Source organism: Meles meles, chromosome 7 (assembly GCF_922984935.1).
Source record: "Meles meles chromosome 7, mMelMel3.1 paternal haplotype, whole genome shotgun sequence".
Taxonomy (NCBI): Eukaryota; Metazoa; Chordata; class Mammalia; order Carnivora; family Mustelidae; genus Meles; species Meles meles.
In genome coordinates, this window is record NC_060072.1 from 86,108,449 (window position 1) to 86,121,705 (window position 13,257).

Sequence of the window (13,257 nt, forward strand, 5' to 3'; positions counted from 1 at the left end):
GATATGTAGAAGAATGAAACTTGACCATTCTCTTACACCATACACAAATATAAACTCGAAATGGATAAAAGACCTCAACGTGAGACAGGAATCTATCAGAATCCTAGAGGAGAACATAGGCAGTAACCTCTTCGATATCAGCCACAGCAACTTCTTTCAAGATATGTCTCCAAAGGCCAAGGAAACAAAAGCAAAAATGAACTTTTGGGACTTCACCAAGATCAAAAGTTTCTGCACAGCAAAGGAAACAGTCAACAAAATAAAAAGGCAACCCAGGGAATGGGAGAAGATATTTGCAAATGACAGTACAGACAAAAGGTTGATATCCAGATCTATAAAGAACTTCTCAAACTCAACACACACAAAACAGATAATCATAGCAAAAAATGGGCAGAAGATACGAACAGACACTTCTCCAACAAAGACAAACAAATGGCTATCAGACACATGAAAAAATGTTCATCATCACTAGCCATCAGGGAGATTAAAATTAAAACCACATTGAGATACCACCTGACACCAGTTAGAATGGCCAAAATTAGCAAGACAGGAAACAACGTGTGTTGGAGAGGATGTGGAGAAAGGGGAACCCTCTTCCACTGTTGGTGGGAATGCAAGTTAGTGCAGCCACTTTGGAGAACAGTGTGGAGATTCCTGAAGAATTTAAGAATAGAGCTTCCCTATGACCCTGCAATTGCACTACTGGGCATTTACTCCAAAGATACAGATGTAGTGAAAAGAAGGGCCATCTGTACCCCAATGTTTATTGCAGCAATGGCCACGATCGCCAAACTGTGGAAAGAACCAAGATGCCCTTCAACGGATGAATGGATAAGGAAGATGTGGTCCATATACACAATGGAGTATTATGCCTCCATCAGAAAGGATGAATACCCAACTTTTGTAGCAACATGGACGGGACTGGAAGAAATTATGCTGAGCGAAATAAGTCAAGCAGAGAGAGTCAAGTATCATATGGTCTCACTTATTTGTGGAGCATAACAAATAACATGGAGGACATGGGGAGAAGGAGAGGAGAGGGAGCTGAGGGAAACTGGAAGGGGAGATGAACCATGAGAGACTATGGACTCTGAAAAACTACCTGAGGGTTTTGAAGGGGCGGGGGGGTGGGGGTTGAGTGGTTGAGGAACCAGGTGGTGGGTAATAGGGAGGGCATGTACTGCATGGAGCACTGGGTGTGAAGCCAAAACAATGAACACTGTTATGCTGTGAATAAACAAATAAACAAATAAAAAAATTAATATTAAAAAATATATATATATATGTATATAGCTATATAGAGAGAGGAATGTTACACAGCCATAAAAAGGATGAAATCATGGCATTTGAGACAACATGGATGGAACCAGAAGGTATTATGCTAAGTGAAACTGGTCAGACTGAGAAAAACAAATATCAGATTTACTCATGTGTGCAATCTAAAAAAAGAAAAGAAAAAGGAAAAAAAGAAAAAAAATGAAAAGCAGAGTCAGACCTATAAATATGGAAAAGAAACTGGTGATTGCCATAGGAGAGATGGTGTTATGGGATGGGCAAAAATGGGTGAGAGGCAAAGGAAGATATGGGTTTCCAGTTATGGAAGGAGTAAGTCATGGGAATAAAAGGCACGTCATCAGGAATATGTCAATGGTATTATAATAGTGTTGTACAGTGATAGATAGCAACTAAACTTGTGGTGAGCATAGTGTAACACATAAAGAAGTTGAATCACTGTGCTGTACATCTGAAGTTCATATAACATTGTGTGTCAACTATACTCAAGTAAAAAATTTTTAATTTAAAAATAATAAAAATAACATCCAGTTCTCCATGAAATCCGTTCCTTCCTTAATACCCATCACCAATTATATGCAAACAATGAATCATGCAACACTACATCAAAAACTAATGATGTACTGTATGGTGACTAACATAACACAATAAAAGAAAATTTTTAAAAAAAGTCTAACAAAAAAATTTTTTAAAAAGAAAATCATTCCAAAAGCTAAAATAATAATAATAATAATAATAATAAATAAAAATGAGATGTAAAAACGAGAAATGGAAAATAGTAAAGAAACAAAATTATTTGCTTTTATTTAAAAGGAAATAATTAAAATGTAATTTTAAAATCCAATAGTATCTATAAACAAGCCATTAAACTAGGAAGATATACTTCAACAAAGTCAACAGATACAAGCTCAGTATACAAAATATCACAACATTCCTATGTACTAGAAATAACCAAGTAGTAAATGTAATTGAATTTTTAATTTACAATAGAAACAAAAAATAAAAGCTATTTGATAATATATCTTACAAAATTTGTGTATGACCTTTATCAAAATGAATTTCAACAATGGCAACAGTGGAATAGCTTTTGTGAATGAAAATGTTACTGAACCTTTGCATAACCACCATGCCCAACCATGGCCACGCTGTTAGAAAATTCATGGAACTAGGATCACCAGGAAGGTAAAGATTGGCATTCACATGGTAGACTATTTTACTTATAATTATTTCAAACTATTTTGGCAGTAGAATCCCACTGGTGGAAATCATCCCATATATTTTCCCAGTTTCTCTGCCCAAAATTTACACAATCAAAATACAGCTATTGTGCAACATGCATGTTTGAAACTATTTTATATTCTAGAAAAAGTATCAAGGATTGCCAGAAAAAGGCCCTTGATCTCTTTGAGTTTGTATTTTCTGCTACTGTGGAGTGCAAAATGAAGGGTAAGTAAGTAAAGTAAGTAAAAACGAAAAGGTAGGGGAGCCTGGGTGGCTCAGCGGATTAAAGCCTCTGCCTTCAGCTCAGGTCATGATCTCAGGATCCTGGGCTCAGTGGGTTAAAGCCTCTGCCTTTGACTCAGGTCATGATCTCAGGGTCCTGGGATCAAGCCCCGTATGGGGCTCTCTGCTCAGCAGGGAGCCTGCTCCCCTGCCCCTGCCTGCCTCTCTGCCTGCTTCTGATCTCTCTGTCAAATAAATAAATAAAATCTTTAAAAAAAGGATTTTTAAAAAAGCAGTTGGATGTATTTATTTTAAAAAAACTAAAAGGTAATTTCAGAAAGAAATAATAATTAATTTTTGACCATGATAATTTTAATCTCCCAAATCTCCTTCTCAGTAATTCTCCAATTATGTTTCATGATCTAAGGGGCTTTTGCTGAAATTCTGTTGATTTCTTTCTAAAGTTTGTTATATGCACTGCACAGCATTTACCTTCTCACATTCCACCATTTCTGTAGCATTATTAGGGCTGAGTGGCAGAGTTACGTGTCTAACAGTATCTCCTTCTCACAACTGGAAATGTTTGACCATTAGGTAAATAGTTCCCAGTTGTCTTTGGATGTCTATACCTGCAATTTAATTGCAGTACTAATATATATCTTTTAGGTCTTTTCCTTGCAAATGACAGAATCTAATTCTGACTTACTTAAGTGAAATAAAACAAAACAACAATAGTAAAGCATTAAAAGAGAAATTCATGAACTAGGTCTGGGGTAGCCCACAGCACCAAAGGGACAGTTGGTGTGTCAAGGTGGTAAAGAAAACAGGCTTTGGGATAAGCTGTTTGGTTCCAAATTCCACCCCACCACTTACCTCTCTGAGTCTACTTCCGCTTCTCTGAAACAAGGACACTAAAGTATTTACCTATAGCATTTGTTGTGACATTTAAATGGGATAATGTATTTAAAATTCTTGGAACAGTGCCTGACGTGATGTAAATATCTAATCACATGCTCTTAATATAATTCATGTTTACTGGGGCACTTGGGTGGCTCAATCCAGTTAAGCGTCTGCCTTCAGCTCAGGTCATGATCCCAGGGTTCTGGGCTCTAGCCCCACATCAGGCTCCCTGCTGAGTGAGAAGTCTGCTTCTCCCTCCTCCTCTGCCTCTAATCCCAGTTTGCATTCTCTACTTCATTCTGACACACACTCTCTCTCTCACACTGTCTCTCAAATAAATAAAATCTTTAAAGAAATATATAGGTCTAATCATGTTTATCAATCTGCCTTCCAAGTATAGAATCTAGGATAACAGTAGTGATCTTATCAGCAGGGGCACTGGGATAGGCTATCAGAGGGCTACAAACAGAAAGACTTACCTCTGCCTCTCTGAATCTATTCTGAAAATTAAAATTCCTAAGGGAGTGGATGGTCTGGCACTGACCATATGCTCATTCCTATATTAGCCACTTGCCAGGACAAATGACTGAATAATGAGTGGGGGAGGAAAGAGGATTTGGGGACACCATGATTAACAGTCTCTCTGAAACTATACTGAACACAAGGAATTTAGTTACTGGAAGAATGGTAAAGATAACAAGCAAGCAATAACAAAGTCTACCATATTATCTGTAATACACTGAATAGTTTTATAAGAAAAATTGTAAGACAAGAGGTTCATCCATCCGTTTTCCTCTGAATAGGACAGAACTACTATCATACCAGGAAAATAACTCCACCTTTTCTTAACCATTTTAAAGAAAAGATGTAAGGTATGTTGCAGATCCCAATATCAGAAAATTCTCCTTAATATTCAGGTACTACATATTGCAGTTCCATGCAGTTTCTACCCTCATCATTCTATTCTGTAGTCTATTAATTATAACACTAGACACATTTTCTTAAGATTCTTCTCACAGCTGCCTTCACCTCTCTGTTCTTCAGACTGTAGATGAGAGGATTCAGCATAGGAGTGACCACGCTATACTGCAAGGAGAAGATTAACTCTTGAGTGGATCCTGAGTTCGGCATGAGATAGCGTAGTAACCCTGAGCCATAAAAGAAGATCACTGCAGTGATGTGGGAGGAGCAAGTGGAGAAGGCCTTGCTTCTGCCTGTAGCACAGCTAATGCTCAGGATGGTGGATAAAATGCGAACATAGGAGAAAAATATCAGGAGGAAGTTTCCAAAGAAATGCAGGAGGCTGGAGCAGAGCAGGGCAGTAAAACTTGCAGACACATCAGAGCAAGATAAAGGGTAGAGAGACGGCAGCTCACAGCTGAAGTGATGTATATTTTGAGCCTCACAGAAGTCTAAATTGAGAGCTACAAGGATATTGATAAGAGCATCCAGAAAAGCCAAGCTCCATGAGCCCCACACCAGCCCTATACACAGCTGTCTGTTCATCATCTGGCTGTACAGCAGAGGGGAGCTGATGGCAACATAGCGGTCATAGGCCATGACAGCAAGCAGGCAGGATTCAGTGCCTCCAGTGGCAAACACAAAGAAGACCTGAGCCAGGCAGCCTTTTACTGAGATGGTTTTCTTCTCAGACAGAAGGTTCTCCAACAGCTTGGGCACACTGACAGAGGAGTGGCAGAGATCCAGGAAGGACAACTGTCCCAGGAAGAAGTACATGGGGGTATGGAGGTGAGAATCAGCCCTGATCACCAGCAGCAGCAGCAGGTTCCCCATCAGAGTCAGGAGGTAAATAACAAGGAACAGCACAAAGAGCAGAGCCTCGATCTGGGGGTCAGCAGACAGCCCAAGGAGGATGAACTCAGAAACAACACTGTGGTTTCTCATTGCCTTCAATATTTTCTTTGGAATGTAAGAAATAAATCAGATAAAGCCTCTTCTTATGTCTAACAAATATTCAAGGGTTTCAACATTCTTCTCTATTCACAAAGTTTCATGCCTACTCAAAACTTTAAGTTATGAAATGATAAACTTCCCTAAGTCTCTAGATTTCCTAAAATCTGCAATAATCTTTCTATAAGATTCCAACGCTGTATCAACTCCCTTTCCACTTTTATTATTCTTTCTTTAATGTCTTAGAGTTTATTTTGTTGTTATTTTATTATTAAAGCAACTGGAAGATGTTTTTCAAACTCTTGAAATAATCCAGCAGGGAGGAAGAATTTGCAGGAAGAATGAGAAAAAATTGCAGAAATAGTATCTCCGAGAGCAGCTGGGTTGCAAAGCAGAGGCAGAGCATACCCTTAGGTGGGAGCATTTTACTTCATCCATCAAACTGCATAGATGTGATGTTAGGAAGGAAGCAGTTTCCATGTAATGGCTTTTATTTTTTCATAAATATTTAAATGGGGTCATTAAAGCAAACTGAAGAGGATTAGTGGCTGGACATTTGCAGAGTGAGGAGAAAGGGAATGAGTTAGAAAGAAGGCAGCAGAGAGATATCCCAGATGTTACATAACTCATCAAAAGGAACTGCTGACCAATACAGGAACATATGCTGGTCCATAATCTCTATCCCCAGTTTGTGTCATCTATTCAGATTCAGCTCTTGTCTGTGCCCTTATGCCATTGGCAAATACAGACTACCTACTAACTTTCCAAAGCTTAGCCTTTTTCTTCCCTCTTACTTTGGGATGAAAACCCATTTATAACCATAGACTCAGAATAACTCTTCAACACCACTGACTATACCATCTTGTTCCTTCATGTCCTCCTCTATCTCTTGGGTTCAAACTGCAAGATGGGCACATTCAACTTCTCAAAGGACTTATGATTTTTCTCCCATTATTTATCTAAACAATACCCAGAATTAAAGTTGTTCTTAGGAAGGAAGTCCACATTACCTGTCCTCACCTAGCTGAGCAATAACTAGCACAGAATTAAAGGAAAACTTACTCAAATCCAGGAATCCAGAAGACAAGTTTGAATATCAGTGTGAGAATTTGGTGTTAAGGTAGAGTTTGAAAATTTCTGTTAAATATAGACCTCTCCCTTGATTTCTAAAAGAGGAAACAGAAGGCTACATTTTGTGTATGGTTTCTGATAACTTAAATACTTCCAGTTATGTAGGGATTGCATTTTCCATGCTAATACTTTGTTCTTTTGCTCACCACTGTAGCTATAGCTATAGCAGCCTGGATTCACCCTCAGAATATTACATCATTGGCAGAAGATACCGGAAAAGCAAGGAATCAAATCATGAAATGTAGATAGAGAACCACCCATTATAATCTTGGAGGGCACCAAAAAGAAATGTTGCTCATCTCCAAGTGGGGCCCAACTTACTAGCACTAGAAATTCCTTAAATTTGGGGGAAATTTACTCTCTTAGACTAAAAGACCAAAAGACATTTTCATGAAAGACGAACCTGGAAATTGTAGTCTATCAGGGGCCGTACTTCCTCAAAGGTATATATTTACTGTATTAGAATTATTTGAGGTATCACATAAGTAAATAAAATCACTTCTACTTTTACCTGGTGCTGCAATTTCATTATTCTCAATGCTTTGGTTATTCAGGCTGTGAGTCCAAATTTAGAATGGAAACAGCTCTGAAAACATTACCACTATTTTTCAGTCATTATCACAATCTGGTAGAGTTAGCAACTAGATAATACCCAAAGAAAAGCTGCCTAAGAGGAGCTCCTTTTAAAATGAGACACACAGGGTGCTTGGGTGGCTCAGTGGGTTAAAGCCTCTGCCTTCGGCTCAGGTCATGATCCCAGGGTCCTGGGATCGAGTCTCGCATTGGGTTCTCTGCTCAGCGGAGAGCCTGCTTCCTCCTCTCTCTCTGCCTGCCTCTCTGCCTACTTGTGATTTCTGTCTGTCAAATAAATAAATAAAATCTTAAAAAAAAAGATGAGACACACAAACTTTTGAGTAAGGCTGACTGGATAATCGCCAAGCCTTTTAGTGAAAGTTAGTCATCAAATGGTAAATTTTACATAAAATGTTTTAAGTTGGCTTTGAAAAATATTGTTTAATCACCTATATATTATGTCACACAGAAGTATTAATACCATAAAAATGTGTGTAGGGTCTATACTCTTGTCTTTGAGAACACTTTCTTTTTATGTTTAGTAAGTTCATAAAGGTCCAAGAGTCCTGCTGTGAAGCTTTGTTGCAATGAGTATGAAAAAACAAAATCCACTCGCAGTTTTTGAGTATGTTTATAAAGTTAATTTCTCTTTATGTAGCTTGCTTATGAGTTGTTATAACTGAGCCAGCAGTTATGTGAATTATTAAACTAAACCTCACTTATTTCAAAAAAAGAAAAAAAAAGATGAGACACACCAGAGTATATAGCATTATAATTGGCCCAAAGGAATTGCTCAAAAAGTATTATTTAGAAATAAAAATGAATAGATGAATGAGTGAATGAGTAAATAAACAAATGAAACTCAGGAGAAGAATAGTCTAGGGCTTTACTACTCACAAGGTACAGATCTGATTAGGAACCAGTAAGGGATTTGGACACTTGGGGCTTGCGTGAAAACAGATGTATTAATGGTACTGAAAAATTTTGTCAACTAGAAAGGTTTGCCTCAATGCAGTGTTTCATGCCCTGTTCTGAACTTCCACATGCCTCCGGGTACATAATTGTAGAGAATACCTATAATTAAAGATGTAATTAGTTTCTGGACACTGTGAATTTGGAGTACTTGAAGAGGGTTATTTGTGAATCACAGGGTACCCAAAGTCTATTGTTGATGTCCTATCCCCCTCTCACCTTTTACAGACAGCTCTCAGGTACTAGCTTCCCTGAACTTCCAGGTTTCTGGTATGATGTGGTGTGTTTCAGTACCAGACACAATGAATATAACAAGCTATAGAAAAGATCTTGTCTCAGTTGTCCCATATGTAAAATGAAGCTAAAAGTAGTTACCTTGAAAAGTTGTCATGACTTAAAATGCTGAATGCTAAAGGATCATTAGATTCTCTTTTCTTCATGCACAATGCAAATGTCTAATTTTCCCGAAAGGAGGAAGAGAGCTGATTTTGAGGAGCAGATCAAAACATTTCAGGTCACAGAAATGAATGCCATGCCATAGAGAAACAGGGAAGCCATGACGTCCAGTCCAGGGGAACAGAGAAGAGATGAGATAACTGGAAGGGAAAGGAAGTGCCAGATGAGGGAATAACAAGTGGCAGGAATTGAGACAGAAAGCATTCTACACAGGAAGCACAGAAACAGAGAAACTCATCAGAAAACATGAGAAAAATATTACCATATTTCTGGGTTTTCCTGGTGTAGAATATATCCTGTTTTTCTGGATTGGCACATATACCGCAGAGCTCAGGAGAAATGTTCAAGAGAGAAAATGTGCCACAACTGTTCAATCATGTGAACTGGTATAGCTTTTTCTATTTATAAGATTTTTTGTGCATAAAGAGAAATACATAAGCTCCATCCTCAAAAGCCTCTGCAAATAAAGATTTCAGAAAACTCTTCTAAACTTTGACAGCATTTTTACACTTATCACTTAATGATTCTGAAAAATGACAAAGGAAAAGTTGAAAACTTCAAATTCCTAACAAGTAATAAAGCAACTTCTTTCATATTTCTCCTAGCACAATTATACCATCATTTCTGCACAAATCCCTCTGTATGACTGTTAATATATTGCTGAAAGCACCATCCTAACAAAGGTGGCTCAGATTTAGCCATTCAGAAGTGACTGTGGGTTAAGGTGGCCAATGAGATGGCAAATTATGACAGCCTGAGAGCCCAGGGGACATTGTGGGTCTGTCCTAATTGCTGGGAAGTTCAGCCTGAAGCTTACTTTGGACTCACTACCTAAAAATGGTTACTGAATGATCCCACAGGGAATTCCCATTAAAGTGAAGTGATTTACAGCTCACCTTTAGATCATCTTCCTTAATGTCATGTATTTAATTATTACATGTACTCAATACAGAATTATTATATATGACATCATTACTACTACTACTGCTACTACCAGATGGTCAATGGTAATTTAAATTTACCTACATATTTGACTCTTTTTTGGCTCAATTTTTTTCTACATCTAGAATTGAACAGTTCAATAGCTGAGATCTCAATGGATGAGTTTAACAAATTAGACAAAGCTGAAGAGATATTAGTGAATCAGAAGATAAGACAGAAGAAAATAAAAATTTCCACCTGTGAGAATTTTCTTTCTCCTAGAAGAATTTAATTTTTAATTTAGTGATAGTGATGTATTTTTTCACCTTCATTCTTTTTTTAAAAAAGATTTTATTTACTTATTTGTCAGAGAGAGAGAGCGCACACATAAGCAGGGGGGAGGGGGTGGCAGAGGGAGAAGCAGGCTGAGCAGGACCCTGGGATCATGACTTGAGCCAAAGGCAGATATTTAACCAACTGAGTGACCCAGGGGTTCCTCACCTTTTTTCTTAAATGATGTTTTACTGGACACAGAATACTAATGTGGAAGTTATTTTTTTATTCATCACTTTGAAGATATTACCTCAGTGTCTTCTATCTTCTTGTTAGTCTAATGCTTTTTCTTGAGAAGTCCATTGTTAATCTAACTGTACTTCTCTGGAGTTAATTTGTCTTTTGTTTCTTTTTTTTTTAAGATTTTATTTATTTATTTGACAGACAGAGATCACAAGTAGGCAGAGAGGCAGGCATAGAGAGGGGGAAGAAGGCTCCCTGCCGAGCAGAGAACCTGATGCGGGGCTTGATCCCAGGACCCTGAGACCACGACCTGAGCCAGGTGCCCTGTCTTTGTTTTCCCTCTGTCACTGCTTTTAATATTTTTCTCTTTTGATTTTTAGTAATTTTATTATGATGTGACAAAGTGCGACTTTCATATTTTTTATCATACTTGGGATTTATTTATAGAACTTCTAGCATTTGTAGTTGATATACTTTTCCAATTTGGAACATTTTCTGTTTTTTTTTTTAAGATTTCATTTATTTATTTGACAGACAGAGACCACAAGCAGGCAGAAAGGCAGGCAGAGAGAGAGGAGGAAGCAGGCTCCCTGCTGAGCAGAAAGCCCGATGTGAGGCTCGATCCCAGGACCCTGGGATTATGACCTGAGCCGAAGGCAGAGGCTTTAACCCACTGAGCCACCCGGGTGCCCCAGTTTGGAACATTTTCATCCATTATCTTACACATTGCCCTATTTTCTCATATATTACCTCATTATCTCTCTTCTCTGTAGCTCCATATACATGTATCTTATCCTTCTCATTCTGTGTATTATGTATTATATACTTTCTTGTTTTTTTCTTTATTCTGTGCCTTACTGAATATATTTTCTTCTTACCTACCTTATAAGTCATTAGTATACTCAATACTGCCTAATCTCCTTCAAAGTTGTCCATTAAAATCTTAGTTTCAGCCACTGAACCTGCTAGAAATTCCATTTAGATTTTTTATATCTTCCAGAAATAGTATGCCAGAGTTCTCAATGTTATCTTTAATCTCCATAAATATTTTAAGTTCATTATTTTAAGTTATATGTCTGGATCTGTTTCTACTGTCTCTAGTTTTTGTCTCTCCATTTTGTTTAATTTTTTCTATTGAGAACAGGATACTATTATGAAAATTAGAGAAACAATTTATGGCTCTGGCTTGTATTCTCTTCCTCTAGAGAAAACTTCCACTAGCTTCTGTCAGACAGACATGGGCATTTGTAGTCCTGGATCATTCTCATGTAATTCCAGGGGCTGAGATGAAGTTGGGCTTCAGCCCTTATGAAATTGGTCTGCTCTCAATCCACTTTTATTTCAGGGTACTGTCCTTTAAGGCTCCAACTCACCCCCTTGGTTGTCCCTGAATTCCATTTTCCCCACTTACTTCAGGAAACTGTCAGAATAACTTTTCATATTCTCAACCACCTCTTCAAGATGCCCTTAGGGGATAACAGACCCCCAAATGCTGAGCTTGCTTTTCTAGATTTTCTTTTCTTTGGGATGATCGTTCCAAAATTCTTCACCACTTTCTTAGTTTTAAAATATTTTCAAAGCACATATTAAAAATACACTCATCACGTTGCCTAATTTTAAGCTATATTATAAAGCCATGATCACCAAAACAGCATGATACTGGCACAAAAACAGACACATAGATCAATGGAACAGAAGAGAGCCCAAATATGGACCCTCAACTCTATGGTCAACTAATCTTTGATAAAGCAGGAAAAAGAATCCAATGGAAAAAATGAAATAAATGGAAATAAATGGTGCTGGGAAAATTGGACAGCTATATACAGAAGAATGAAACTTGACCATTCTCTTACACCATACACAAAGATAAACTAAATGGATGAAAGACCTCAGTGTGAGCCAGAAATCTGCAAAATCCTAGAGGAGAACACAGGTGGAAACCTCTCCGACATCAACCACAGCAACTTCTTTCAAGACAAGCCTCCAAAGGCAAGGGAAACAAAAGTGAAAATAAAATTTGGGGAGTTCATTAATATCAAAAGCTTCTGCACAGCAAAGGAAAAAAGCCAACAAAACAAAGAGGTAACCCATGGAATGGGAGAAGATATTTGCAAGTGACACTACAGGCAAAAGGCTGGTATCCAAGATCTCTGAAGAACTCCTCAAACTCAACACCTAAAAAACAAATCAGCAAGTCAAAACATGGGCTGACGAAATGAACAGACACTTCTCCAAAGAAGATACAAATGTCTAATAGACACATGAAAAAATGTTCATCATTATTAGCCATCAGGGAAATTCAAATCAAAACCACATTGAGATGCCACCCTACCCCAGTTAGAATGGCAAAAATTGACAAGAAACAACAGATTTTGGATAGGTTGTGGAGAAAGGGAAACCTTCTTACACTGTTGGTGGGAATGCAAGTTGGTGCAGCCACTTTGGAATAGTGTGGAGGTTCCTCAAAAAGTTAAATTTTGAACTACCCTATGACCCAGCAATTGCACCACTGGGTATTTACCCTAAAGATACAGATGTAGTGAAAAGAAGGGCCATAAGTACCCCAATGTTCATAGCAGCAATGTCCACAATAGCCAAACTGTGGAAAGAGCCAAGATGCTCTTCAAAAGACAAAGGATGAATACCCAGTTTTTGCATCAACATGGATGGGACTAGAGGAGATTGTGCTAAGTGAAATAAGTCAAACAGAAAGAGTCAATTATCAAATGGTTTCAATTATTTGTGGAACATAAGGAATAGCATGGAGGACCTTAGGGGAAGGAAAGGAAAAATGAAGGGGGGGCAGAAATCGGAGGGGGGATATGAAACATGAGAGACTGTGAACTCTAAGAAACAAACTGAGGTTTTCAGGGGCCATGGAGGGATAGGTTGGCCAGTGATGGGTATTAAAGAGGGCATGTATTGCCTGGCTCACGGAGTGTTATATGCAAACAATGAATATTGGAAGAGTACATCAAAAACAAATGACATACATTTTTTCATGTGTCTATTAACTATTTGTATGTCTTCTTTGGAGAAGTGTCTGTTCATGACTTCTGCTAATTTTTGACTTGATTGTCAGTTTGTGTGTTGAGTTTGAGGAGTTCTTTATAGATCTTTGATATCAGCCCTTTGTCTGTA

The 13,257-nt window shown here is 38.0% G+C and overlaps 1 protein-coding gene across 1 annotated transcript; it reads right to left on the bottom strand.

Moving 5' to 3' along the window:
* Positions 1-4,623: 4,623 nt before the first annotated feature.
* On the bottom strand, positions 4,624-5,541 carry LOC123947202 (olfactory receptor 8S1-like). The gene has a single exon (XM_046013250.1). It carries the CDS (start codon positions 5,539-5,541, stop codon positions 4,624-4,626), a length of 918 nt encoding a protein of 305 aa, XP_045869206.1.
* Positions 5,542-13,257: the final 7,716 nt, after the last annotated feature.